This window comes from Medicago sativa, chromosome 6 (genome assembly GCF_051527215.1).
Source record: "Medicago sativa cultivar Bolivia chromosome 6, Bolivia_mono, whole genome shotgun sequence".
NCBI lineage: Eukaryota > Viridiplantae > Streptophyta > Magnoliopsida > Fabales > Fabaceae > Medicago > Medicago sativa.
Genome location: NC_140754.1, coordinates 34,316,443 through 34,330,612, shown reverse-complemented (window position 1 = coordinate 34,330,612; position 14,170 = coordinate 34,316,443). Strand labels below are relative to the sequence as shown.

Genomic DNA, 14,170 nt, shown 5'->3' with positions numbered 1-14,170 from the left:
TGCCAGCACAGTCTGTCAAGCTAATAACTTTCTTCGCAGCATAGAGCCTAGCGTTTTTATTTGGTGATATCTATCATAATCTTTTTGTTTTCAATATTTCTTGATTCGTTACTCTTTGGTGTTGCAGGATCAATTTTTTGTGAACATATGGTTTCTTACGGTTCTATCTAACATTCTCTTGTTTTAACCTCATGTGATCTATTCTTACTCTTTCAAGTTGATTTCTCGATATATTGTTTAGTTTGTTTGGGTCCCAATGGATTGTTCTCTAGACAGATGTTGTTTTGTGTTTATGGTATTGCTATTTGAGTAATAGGTAGTAGTGTTTTGCGGAACCTTGAAAACATAGCTGGAGCTCTAATAGGATTTTTCTGTTTTGGATGTTGCCTATTGAGTCTTAGAAAATGGCAATGTTTTCCAAAACTTGATACATGATAATCATCCCTGATGGAATTGTGAATTATTAAGTGCAATACCAAGGATATATTATTAAATAATATCTTTACTAAGATTTATTTGAATAATATCTTTATTATATATTTCTAATGTAATATCTATACTAATATTTATTTAGGGAATATCTTCTTACTCTCTCTATTGGTACATGTTTATTTTTCCACACACTTCATTTCATGTGTAAATCGTTTTTATGTTGGGATTTGGGATAGAGGGGTCCTCTGATGTTTTTGTCAGGAGTGAGTATGAAGAGTGTAAGAATTCTGGACTGGTTTGGCACTTTAATTTGTTGATTTCTCCCTTCCTCTGCTATAAAAATAAGAATAAGAATTTTTTCTTCAAAATCGGTATTCCTGCTTAATGGAGCTCCGGAATCTGCAATTGGCTGCTGTTTTTAAGCTTTCATTTCCCTTATCTTTTTTGTCGATTTAGTTTTAGTGGATTTCTCGTTCCTTCCCGACTCCCTGTGTTTGTTTCTGGGGTTTTTTGTTGTGAAATTTTCTCAGCTTGTGTTACTGGGGACATGATGTACTGTGATTTTTAAGCTTCATCTAACCTTAATATTGCGAAAATGCAGAGACCCTTGGATATACACTTAATGTAACTTTTCTTGCAAAAAAATTATTTGTCATCTGTCAAGAATATCAAGTTTACTAAAAAGAATGTGCCACTATATGTGTTTGTAAAATCTCAATCATGTTGCAAAATTCTTCACTACATGGTTCTGATGGTAACTTTACTATAAAAAAGTCGGGGAACATCTATAGATTTCTTACGAATACTCTTTTGGTTCAAGAAATTATTATTAGAGTATAGTGAGAAGATAACTTGGAGAGCAAGCAAGTTAGTTAGAGTTAGTTGCTCCAACTCACTCCTATAAATACCTCACTCTTGTACTCATTCATTCATATCTTTTATCAATCTATTGATTCTCCTATGAGTCTCTATGGTTATTTTCCTCATGAATACAACTATGCACTCTTCCTTGCCGATCATTATGACTATTATCCTTGGGATTCTCTGATTCGTAACATGGTATCAGAGCGATACCCTAGGGATGAAGATGATGATGTTGCTTCCGCTTCCGATTCTGACATTGATGAAGATGAAGTTTCAGATGTCGCAGCTTCTGCTTCTGCACTTCCAGAACCTTCAGCTTCTCATGATCGCATCTTTTTCGGTAGTTTCGAGTCTCCAATTGCTCCGGTTTCCAATCCTGTAATCAAACCAGAATTTGATGGATTTTCCATCAAGATTGGGGAGATTTCCTGTGTTCTTGTTCCTTCTTTCAGCAACATCATTGAAGATGAAGATTCTGTGTTCGCTGTTGAGAAAGACGAGAAATTGCAATCTGTTTTCGAACCTGAATTGAAGACTGACGAATCTGTTTTCAGTTTCTCTGAAGCTTCGGAACAATTCATCACACACACTGCTCCGGTGAGATTGAGTAGCGCTGTTTACGGCGTCGCCGCAGCGAGACCTTGTGTCTTGTGGTTGTTCGTCGGAAAACGGTCTGAACAACTTGCTTCTTCCATCAAGATTCAGTTTCAGTTTCTCAAGTTACATGATGAACCAATCATCAATTTCGATCCCGGCGGAAGAATAGATTCGTTCTTACTGTTCTCTGTTTTCACAATTCTCCAACAAATTCGATTACGCTTATGGTGGATACCATGGGATCGAGGCAAGAAAGGTTTGTCCTCATTCAAATCCATTGACGTTCGTCTCCTTCTTCTTCTATACATTGTGAATTCGCTTTCTGTTCTGATATTCCTTGTTTGCGGCTTCATATTGTTATCTGATATCACAAATTCGTGTTTCAATCATCTCCGATTCATCATTCGAGTTTGAAGTAGCACTTTCCGGTAATTGCGTTTTACATAACAGAACCGTGTTTCTTGTTCAGAAGCCTTACATAAGCATTGTTTGAAGAAGTTATTTTGAATCGGATTTTGGACGAACGCGTTTGTTTGAAGTGGTTTTGATTCAGTTCAGAATCGTGTTTGGATAATCACAAGAATCCCAGAAGTGCGTTTCCGAATTTCGTTTTTTGGAAAAGTTGTTTTCAACATCAGTTTGTAGAATCATGTTTTCAGCAGAAACAAGAGAAGTGCTTTTGAGATAAGCTGTTTATGGTTCAAATTGCGTGATTCAATAAGCTGGTTTTTGGGAAAAGCTAGTTGAGGATTTTCTTTAAAGAAGAAGAAGAAGAAGATAGAAACGCGTTTTAGTTTCCAAGTTGCTACACAGATTCTCCAGCTTTCTCAACGCTCTCAACTGGGCTTCCTTAGTTTTGCTGTTTTTTTTTTTTTTTCATTTACTTTACCCCCCCCCCCCCCCCCCCCCCCCCCCTAAATTTACTTAGTTACTTAGTAAGAATAAATGGTAATTTTCATTGTATTTCAAACTCAAATTGGTGAGTTTTCCCACTTTGAGTTTGAGGGGGACTATTAGAGTATAGTGAGAAGATAACTTGGAGAGCAAGCAAGTTAGTTAGAGTTAGTTGCTCCAACTCACTCCTATAAATACCTCACTCTTGTACTCATTCATTCATATCTTTTATCAATCTATTGATTCTCCTATGAGTCTCTATGGTTATTTTCCTCATGAATACAACTATGCACTCTTCCTTGCCGATCATTATGACTATTATCCTTGGGATTCTCTGATTAAAAAACAATTATAATTTACTATATCTGTTTGGCAATAAAATTTTAACCGCTAATATGATAATTTTAGCATCAACGTTAACAATGCTGGTTTGATTGAGCCAAATCGAGTGACTGCATCTGAGGGCTGAGTCTTTTTTTGTTGAATGAAGATATAGTTGCTATTTGACAACCCTTTGTACTAAATCGGAAATTGCAAAACAATAGCGGTTTGTTCAATTTTTGCTATGATATGGCGCTATAGCCACTATTTGACAAATATGATTTCAATTTGACCTATTCCATTCCAGTTAGGAATTTACACCATTCTCTGAATTGATGGTACCATTGTTGGAGAAAGCAGCTTCCCCCGATGCATGTGTTATTACAGTGTCGTTATAACATTTTCTCACTTATATATTTTTAGTCTAGTGTTTGATGATGTGACAAGTGAGATATTTATGTGGCAATTTAATTGGTAAAGTTGTATTGTTTAGGTAGATTCTTACTTACCAACTAACTTTCATTTTATCAGAAGTACATTAATCAGTATCACAAAATCAATCAAATTGATATATAATGAATTCTAACTTAATAACTCGTTTCCATGGCATCAATTCAGTAGTTAGAAAAGTATCTCACCCGTCATAACATTAAAAATCAACCCCTAATGTATAGATAGTGAAGAGTTGTGCCATAGAGGAGATAAACAACATGCTAGAAAAAATGAACAACGAAAATAATGTCGTAGCATTTTCAAAGGTTTGAAACTGCTAAATCTATATTTTCAGAATGTTTTATCTTGGTTTTCGGGTGTCAAACATTGATTACATTTGAACCTTTTTAACCGGTGATATCTTATTTTTTCTTGGGAAGGGAAAAAGTAAGCAAAACCCTTTGAGAATCGAGGTCCGGGAGTTGTTTTCGCTACGGGAAGGTGTTAGACACCCATAACGACTATAGTATCCTATAGGAACCGTCTTTACTTTCTACGCGCGCGCTTTATTTTTAAATGCTATTTTGAAAATGATATTAAGCCTAAAGGTTTTCTAAGTGAAGAATTGGAGGGAGAAGAATGTGTTTTAATTTTTGTTTTATTTGAATTGAAGGAATTTTGTTCCTTGCCTACGTACCCGTTTAAGGGATCAAATCCACCGTAGTTCTCTTCCAAAAATGTTTTTTGTTTTTGTTGGTTGATTTTAAGTTTGAAAATTGGAGTTTGAAGAATGGAGATTGAGAGGCCTTAAAGGCATGAGATTATGAAAAGAGTGGGGTGGAATTAGTTAATTGCAAAAAGGTCTAAGTATGATTAAAATTCTTTAAGATTTTGTTTAAGAAAAGAAAAGGAAAATTCAATGGGATTTTGATCCCAAGGTTTATTAAGAAAAAAATATTTGAGTGATGTTGTTTATATTTTTTTTTGGAAAATTGATTTTTTCTAAGTGTAAATCCTAAGCATTCATCTAAACATACAATCCTAAACATACATCTAAACATGCACATTCTAGCCATATACCTAAAGTGATGTGTGTGCATGTGTTGGTGCTTGTGTCGGTGTACATCATTAGAGTCCATTGTCCTTATTACATCATGCCCTAATTATATTCTATGGTCTTGCAAGAAATTAAAATCGCATGAAAGTAAAGTACAAAAGTTCCTAAGTTTTTACATTCTAATTTTTGCATGAAAGTTAAAGTGTAAGAAAATAAAAGTCAAGAATGTGAGATGGAAGATGAGATGCTTATGGAATGTATGAAATATGAAATGAAAGGGTTAGTATCACAAGATGCAATAGGATAAAGAAATAAGGCAAGAAAGTGTTAAACAAAAGTGGTAAAATCAACAAGAATAAAGTGTTAAAATATACTAAAAGTTTACCATAACTTCTCAATATGCACATGACCTATAATTCTCTCATCATAGCACTTTTCAAGAGACTTTATTGCAGCCACAATGTGGTAATTATAGGCACATATTCAATCCAAGAATTATGACACACTTTTAAGCACATTTCACACTCTATTTTCACAAACAATTATTTACATGGCTTGTAAAACAAGTAACTATCCACAACACATTGACATTCAATAGAGACACATTAAATGCAGGTATAAGCTCATCACAAATTCACATATCGCAAAACAATAGCATGTGCCAAGAATTAGAATCAAGATCATGCAAAAATCTCACAAAAAATTAGCAAAAAGTAACACAAAATCACAAGAAAATTCCACATATATTTTTACCAATTTTTTAACATGCCAAAATGTTATGAGAAACAATTTTCAAGTATCAAAAATAATTGCAAGAGAGTTCACAAGTTTTTGGAAGTTTTTAACAAGATTTTGACAAAAAATGAAAAAAGAATTGAATTAACAAAGAACAAATTATTTCCTCCTAGCTTTGATCGATGTTTAACATGTGAACACATCAAGATTCATCAAAAATATCAAGAAAATCATTGGACAATTTTTAGGAATTTTTTTTGAAAGGCTTTTGGCATCACAGGGGTGTAATTAGCAAGAAATTAACTAAAACGTACAGAAAAGGGGGGTGTAAACAGCATACTGGAAAAAAAGAAGGCATTTTGGGCTGCAGGATGGGACCAAGGAAAGTTGGACCGGTTCAGGAACGGGTCGGTTCAACCGAACCGGTCCAACAAGAATAGCATACCAGCAGCGCTGCTGCTCTCCCTCTCCTTTCATTCATTCTTTTTTTTTTCACCAAAAACATGTTCATGCTCAAAGTTCCCACAACACATAGATCCAAACATTCAAACTCAGCACTTTTGAAAACAAATTCTTGAACGAAAATCACAACAAGGAAAGGATTAACATGGTTACCTCTTACACAAATTGGAGAATACTTCTTGCTTGCTTTGCCGGTTCTTCCTTCTTCTTCGTATGGTCCGATTCGTTCTCCTTCCCCTTTCACGAACAAGAAGCCACGCGAATTCTTTCTTTCCGGTTCGCTTCTCTTCAAATCTGTTCGGACTTGTTGTAGTTGGTATTATTCGAATCCGACGAGTTTGAATCACTACTAGAAAAAAGACATTTAACATCAGAGATTCCACATCAGTGGGCCAATTACTTGATGGCAAAAGCAACACGGTGGCATTTTTGTAATTAAAGTGAATTCTCCAAAGGGTTTTCCCATCAGTTAAGAAATACCTGAAGGGGAAAATAATTATCAATGAATTTTGACATCAGCAGATATAATACCTGATGGGAAATCTATCACACTTTTAACTTAAAACTTTCCCTTTTCTCTTTCTTCAAATCACGTTTCTTCTCTTTCTTCAGATAGCGTACGCTTTCTTCTCTTTCCCTCTTAACCAAAACCCTAAATTCTCCACCACCAAATTCCTTTAATCAGCCACCACCACAAATATCCTTAAACTGAGTTTATTTTCAATTTCGTTTAACAAGGTTAGAATGATCGATTGAGTTCCCTTCCCTCTTGTTGGACCAAAACCCTAGATCTAGAAGGCTTAATCTAATTTGGTCTCAAATCTCTGGTCTTCTCTCAATCTCATTATAATAAGGGGTACATACAAGAATATTGAAATGTTATCGGAAGTTTATTTTTGTTCTTTTCCTTGTGGGTTGTTTTGAAGATGTCGATAGTTAATAGTTTGGATCTATGGCCGCAAGATGTTTTATTCTCTGCAATGGTGAAGGTGCAAGAATCGATTGATACGTACGTTTCTCAATTCCCCTTTTCCACTCACGGTTTCTCTTGAAACCCTTTTAATTTTATTTCATTTTTAGTTTTTTAATGTTTATTTTTTTGTTGTTTCCGATTATAACAAAAAATCTGATGAGAAGAAAAATGAAGACAAAAAAGAGGTTCTGTTTTTCTATTTTTGTTATATATTTTTCTAATTTGTTTGCCTGCAATAATATATACATTTACGCCAAAAAAATATAGTTAGTTCTTCTTTTTTTTTAACATTTAACAAGCTTATAAAAAAACGGTATGATTTAATAATATATATTCTGTTTAAATTTACTTACAGAGGAGCCAAGTACACCATGCAGGAAATGATGTTTCCTGCAAATCAAAAGAAGAACATGTTAATTTGTTAGTTTTTTTAAATAAATAAATTGTTATAAATAAAACTATAGGATATATTAATATATATTATAGGTTGCAAGGTTGAGGTAGTTCAATCTAAGAAAGACAAGGAAGGTGGTGGAGAGAAGGAAGAAACTGAAGGAGGAGGTGGGGGAGGTAAGAAAAAGAATAAGGAGGGTGGAGATAGTAATAACAATGAAGGAGGAGAAGTTAAGATAATGGAGTATATGGTTCAACAACCCTTTGGTTTTGGTTATGGAAATGTAAATGTTGAAGGGTATAATGCACAAGTCTACCAAGAGATGTTAAATATTCATATGCAATCACAACCACCACAAATGTTTACTGATGAGAATCCTAATGCTTGCATTGTCATTTGATGTGTGTGAGTGAGTTGCACAAGTCTACCAAGAGTTGTCACTATGTCGGTGAATTTTGTGTCTAATGATCTTTGGGATTGAACTGATGTTTTAGGTATGTTTGCAGCTTTTTTTATTGTTCAGTGAAACAAATTTGATGTTGTTGCCCTGTCTTAAGCTTTTTTCTATGAAGTTCTCATTTTCCCCTGTTTTCTACGGGACAAAAGAGAAACTAGTTATTAATTTGAATTTATATAGTTTAAAATTGGTTAATAATTAGTTTAGTGTATATGTCTTAGGTAGTTGTTGAACTAATGTGGTTCTTTCTTTTAGAAATAGACTTGAGATTTCTCTAATCTTTGCTTCCTGTCAAATGACTTATGAATGAATGTCTTTCAATTTTATTCTAAATTAATTTTGTATGGTAGTTCACAATATTGGTAGGCAAGACTAAATACTCCACCATGTGATACACGCTTTAGGATAGGTTAGAGGTATGATTCTGGACAATTTTTATTATTATTATTATTATTATTATTATTATTATTATTATTATTATTATTATTATTATTATTATTTTTATTGTTATTGTTATTGTTATTGTTATTGTTATTGTTACAAGTGCCTTTATGGTAGTCATTTTCATAACGTTTGGTTTTCTTAGATTAAATTTTAATGGCCACCCTTATATATATATTTTTTTGCTATGTTAGTACTATCATGTTTGCCTGGTGCTGTACTGCTATAAGGTTTAATTTATCCTGGCTATTAACTCCCTTGAGTTCGTTCTAGCTGTAGACTTAATATTATAGTTATTGTAAGCTATACCTTTGGACTTTGGTAGTATGATTTTGGTGTCGTTGATTGTGTAAAATTGAATAGCAATTGATCAAAAAGTAGCAAGTCAAATGCCTGTGCAGCTTGAGGACCCACTTTGAATTTTATCTTTTGTTTGTTCCTTGCTTGGTGGAGGCCCATGTAGCAGCTTTGCTATATTCCCAACACCACACATGTTCTTTTTTTTTTTATTTTTTATTTGTAGAGTGTGTATTAGTTAGACTTTTCCACGTTGCAGTTATTCCTTGTATGTCTCTGTGGCTTGGGCAAGTAGTGTGTTATCCACTCTTATGCTTCATTTATTGTATGGTTTAAAAGAAAATACTTCCTATAGTCCCATAATATGGTTTTTCATTCTTTTCAGTCCCACGTTCTTTCAATTCTAGATCTTCTTCAGTTAGCAATTGTCTCATCAGAAGCATTTTTTATCCTTGATGGTATTGTGAATTTGGAGACATTACAATGCTTCTCATGTAGTTTGCTCATGGCTACTTGGATATATTAAAAGTTTTTGAGCAATTTGGGGCTGGCCTACTATCACTCACTTCTACACATTTGATGTGGCAGATATGCAGAAAATGATCATGGAAAATGTAGAAATGGCAATTTGGAGGAACCATCACTAAAGGTATGGAACCGTCATGATTGCTATATTTTAAAATTTTAATGTAATAGCAATATTATCAAGTATCAACTGTTTCATCATCTTCTGTTATATGCTATGAAGCAGAACTCCAACATGCATACCTGACACGACATTGATACTGACACATCGACACTGTAAAAAACTTTGGACACCGACACCGCTACACACATTAATTTAATTTATAATAATTAAATAATATTAATACTATTATTTATAAAGGATCTAAATTCAGAATCACTTTGTTAATAACTAGACTCTTTACTTTGTGATTGAATCACTTTGATTTTTTTTTTTAGTTGAAATTATGTTGATCATGTGTAATAATGCTTGTGATTTTGCTTCATTATTTTTGTTGCTTGAGAGTTGTGTGCAGTGATTTGAAGTGTATTGGTTTTAGTGTTGTGTTTGAAGCGGAAGTTCAATTCTAAGATTGGAACTGGCTTTTGAAATTATTGATTTTATTTGAAGTTCAATATATATTTGTGTTTGCGATATCTGAGATTATGAACTAGGAAATAAGAGCAATGGTAGTATAATTGTGATTTGGTGAGATATAGAAAACCATGAGTGAGTAGAGTATTTTTTGTTTTGTGGCTTGTAAAAATTATTTTCGGGATTGTTTCTTTGTTGTTGAATTCAAATCTTGACTTAAGATTGTTGTCTTTGAATTGGAGGCTCAGTTTTAATCTGAATTGGCTTTTGCGGTCATTGATTTTATTGTAAATCCAGTATATGTGCAATATCTTGTAATCGTAATTTGGAGAGATATGGTCTTTGTTTTTGACTGCAGATCTTGACTTGAGAGTTTGATTAGTTGTCTTCCTGTTTTATTTCAGACGATAGTTTGGGATGTCAGTGACGGCACTTAAGGATCTCAATACTACTCTTGCAACTGAGAGGAAGAGTGAGGACTCTGATAAGGTGTGTTTGACGAAGCCTCGTGTTAACAGTGTTAATTAAGAGATTAAAGAATGTCAAAAGAGGAAAAATAGTTCCTCTTTGGTTTCCCAGCATGTTAATGGAAATCAGTTTGTGTCTGCTTATTCTTATGTAGAGATTGGAAGTGTAGAAATAGAATACTTGAATTTCAAAATTATGATATTTGCTGACATTTGTGATATGAACTCATTAGGAGTATTTTTTATTCAACAAAAACTCTTTAGCAGTTTGCATTTGTGAGTGTATGTATATAAGACAATTTTCTTGTTTTTAATTGAATTTATTAAGTTTTTTTGTTATATGAATTTGTCGCATCAGGAAAATGAAGTTAATGAATAAAAATTTATAATTTTTTAAATAAAATGGATTTCACATCGGGTTCAATTAAAGATGATGTGGAATATGTAGATTTCACTTCGGGGATGTCAAATATGCCGTTGTGAAATACATCTTCAGATTTGGAAAAAAAGCGGTTTCGCTTCAGTTGAATCAGAAACTGATGTGGAAAACTACTTTTCACATCGGTTCCTTACCCGATGTTAAATGTCACGTACATACAACCTCACCTTTAGTTACATCGGTTGGGACCCGATGTGAAATGTCGATTTCCACTGATGTGAAATGTCATTTCTGTAGTAGTGAATGAACGTGGTGTGGTGTTTGTGAGAGGAAAACGAAATTGAATTTGTTGTGATTTGAGGTGTTTGAGTGTAAATCTGAGTGTTATTAATCATTTTTGGATTAATTTGTGAATTGGTGATGAATTTGTGGAGGTTTGAGGTTGTGGAGGATGAAGGTTGTGGTGGTTTATGGTTGTTGGAGAGAGGTTGAAGATGAAGTTGAGGTGGTTATGGAGGATGAGAAAGTTTGTTATGGTGGAGGAAGTGGTGGTTATGGATGATGAGAAAGTTTGTTATGGTGGAGGAAGAAGAAGGTTGGTACGGTTAGGGAGAAGAGGGAAAAGGAAGAAATTGATTTTTTTATGATTTTTGTGTAAATGATTGAATGTGTGGACTTTGACCTTGACTTGGACTTATTTATAGATGACATGGTAAGCTTTGGGCCAATTGGAGTGGGACATGTGGCACTGGGACATGTGGCACTGGACTCTAACAAACTTTTGTGGACTAATAGCATTTGGACACGTGGCACTTGGACTTAACACACCTAAAAGGGATTAAAATGCAAATAACAAAAATGCAAGGACAAATATGAAAATTAAAACTAAAATTGAATTGAAAAAGTAAATTGAAAATTAACGTAAAGCGAGACGATTAAAAACAACACAGCAGATTAAAATGAATCAGAAATATTATGTGAAATGACCAAAACGCCCCTAGGGACTAAAATGACTCGAAACGACTCAAATGCAATTTTAAAATGATTTTTTAACAAGGGATTAAAGCAAGAGTTCATACAAGCGAATTAAAAGACTCAGAGACAATTTTTAGAATTAAACAAAGTTTTAACACATGAAAAGACTAAAATGCCCCTAGGGGCTAAACTGACTCAAAATGACTTCGAATGCAATTTTTGAAATGGATTTTGACATGAAATTGAAATGAAGATTTATTCAAACTACTTGAAAGGACTCACACAATTTTTCAAAGATTGAAAGAAATTTTAACATAGGAAATGACTAAAATGCCCTTTTTCATGAATTTTGCAAATAATATTGAAATAAAATGCAGAGAAAAATGCAACTGATCAGAGACATATCAAATGACTTGAAATGCAAGAAAAGAAGAATTGAGCTAGTATTTTTAGGTCCAAAATTAGGGTATAACAGCTGCCCCTATTTAAGTTTCTTTGTCCGGAGAGTCAAGAGACGAGGTCTTTGACCTGACGGGACGAAGATACTTAAATATTAACATTTGCACTGTTTTTGGACATAAAAATACACTCTTAGATTTCCAAAACACGAATGCCATGCAACATTTTGATTATGAATGCAAGACAAGCAACTGGAGTCTAACAGAGCATGTCATATCACCGGGGATTTAGGTAGACATTGACAGGGTAGACAAACCAGGGGACGAAAGATAGGTACAAGCTGTTCTTTGGATCGAACCTGCCACTTGACCGAGAGTTACAAACAAGAGATGGGTACAAGCCGTTCTTTGGATCGAACCTGCCACTTGACCAAGAGATACAAACAAAAGATAGGTACAAGCTGTTCTTTGGATCGAACCTGCCACTTGACCAAGAGATACAAACAAAAGATAGATACAAGCTGTTCTTTGGATCGAACTTGCCACTTGACCAAGAAATACAAACAAGAAATGGATACAAGCTGTTCTTCGGATCGAACTTGCCACTTGATCGGAGATATAGACAAAGGGTAGACACAAGTTGTTCTTTGGATCGAACCTGCCACTTGATCAATACCACAACATGTAAGTAGGTGCAAACTGTTCTTTGGATCGAACTTGCCGTTTGACCGATAACAAAACATAAGCAAAGGGTACAAACTGTTCTTTGGATCGAACTTGCCTTTTGACCGGAAAGATAGGCGTATAAGCAGGTACAAGCTGTTCTTTGGATCGAACTTGCCACTTGACCGATAACAAGATACAAATTGGAAGTTGGATTTAGAAGGATTCAAATTGAGAGTAAGTTGACATTGATTTGATTTGAAAATAGACATGACCATTTTTGTTGGCCCAAAAGCAAATTGAGAGTGAATTGACATTGATTTGAATTGAATTGAAAGTTGACATTGAAAGGGGGATTGGAAATTGAGATTGATAGACATAGACATTGAATTGAGAGTTTTAAATTGAATTGAATTGGAGATTGAAATTGAATTGAGTTAAATTGACATTGAGATTGGATTGAAAGTTGAGATTGAATTGAATTTGACAGTTGAAATTGAAATTGAGATTGGATTGAAAGTTGAGATTGAAATTGAGATTAATCAGAGACATAGACATAGACATTGAATTGAGAGTTGAAATTGAATTGAATTGGAAATTGGAATTAAATTGAGTTAAATTGACATTGAAATTGGATTGAAAGTTGGGGTTGAGTTTGAATTTGACATTTGAATTGAATTGAAATTGAGATTGGATCGAAATTGGTGACTGAGTTGAGTTTGAAAGTGAAGATTGAGTTGAATTGGGAAATTGAAATCGGGAATGCAACATGTTTGTATGGTATAACAAGATTATTGAATGTAGGAGCGTATAAAATGCGTGATTATGCATGTATGAATGCTTGAAATGCATGATTGGTTTGTAGTCTGACAGAGAAATTTCACAGAGGCAGACGAAACATTGGAAGATTGGGCACGTAGTGGCTCGTGCTGCAACATATTCACATAGAAATCCTCTTTGGAGAGATCGACGTTGAGAGACGTATCAAAACCATGGATGAGGGCAATAAAACTTGCAGAGGAGGGAACCTTGGGAGATTCTTGGATACAGGTCGCCGTTGCTAGGCGTGTCAGTGCTGGGTAAACATTGGATGTTCGTATCTGTGGTCAATGCTTTTCAATATTTCATTCTTCCATTCTTTCATTTTTCAATCCCATTTTGCCTGAACCGCCCTTTCGGGTTTTCGATTCATCGGGGAATAAGATTCTTTTCATTGCCCCATTTTTGCCTGAATTGCCTTCATAGGTTGTCAACCAGCGGGGTGCTCATTTTTGCCTAAGCCGCCCTTTCAGGTTTTCAACTTAGCGAGCTTTTATTTTCATTTTCCACTTTTCATTCTGTTTTTTCATTCTTGCCATTGACCACAGATCATCCTGAGGAGTAACCTGCTTGTAACACGTATTGAAATAGACATTGACACTCATTTATTCATGCATGTTTCATTGAAATGTACCCTATTGCTCAGGTTTGCTTTCAAAATAGACAGAAAAAGATTTTTTTTCAATTTTCAAAAAATGTTTGTTTCGTACATTGACATTATCAAATAGAAAGAAACTATTTTGTATATAGCATTGAAAGTAGAAAGAGAGATAGAATTTCAAACAATAGCACAGGCTCAAATTGATGTAGAAGAGTGAAAATTAGCCGAAGGCATAACTCCACGGATTTACAAAGCTTGGAAAATGGTAATTTTATTGGTTGGTGATACATTGAACACGATGGCCGCTACATTTCATAGAAATTTTGAATTCACAAGTACAGAAGCTTCTGATGAAGATGATCATTGACAGTTGTAGATGCCCCAAGGGGTGATGGTGATTTGCCAGATATAGT

At 34.3% G+C, this 14,170-nt stretch overlaps 1 protein-coding gene and 1 long non-coding RNA gene across 2 annotated transcripts; both read left to right on the top strand.

The window, feature by feature from the left end:
• The first annotated feature begins 1,392 nt into the window (after window positions 1-1,392).
• On the top strand, window positions 1,393-2,307 carry LOC146914721 (uncharacterized). The gene has a single exon (XM_085721124.1). The coding sequence runs from the start codon at window positions 1,393-1,395 to the stop codon at window positions 2,305-2,307; it is 915 nt and encodes a 304-aa protein (XP_085577250.1).
• Window positions 2,308-7,264: 4,957 nt separating this feature from the next.
• Window positions 7,265-10,132, top strand: LOC146914720 (uncharacterized). The gene is made up of 4 exons (XR_015013138.1): window positions 7,265-7,655; window positions 7,969-8,034; window positions 8,742-9,005; window positions 9,860-10,132. It is a non-coding gene; the product is annotated as an uncharacterized LOC146914720 (long non-coding RNA).
• Window positions 10,133-14,170: the final 4,038 nt, after the last annotated feature.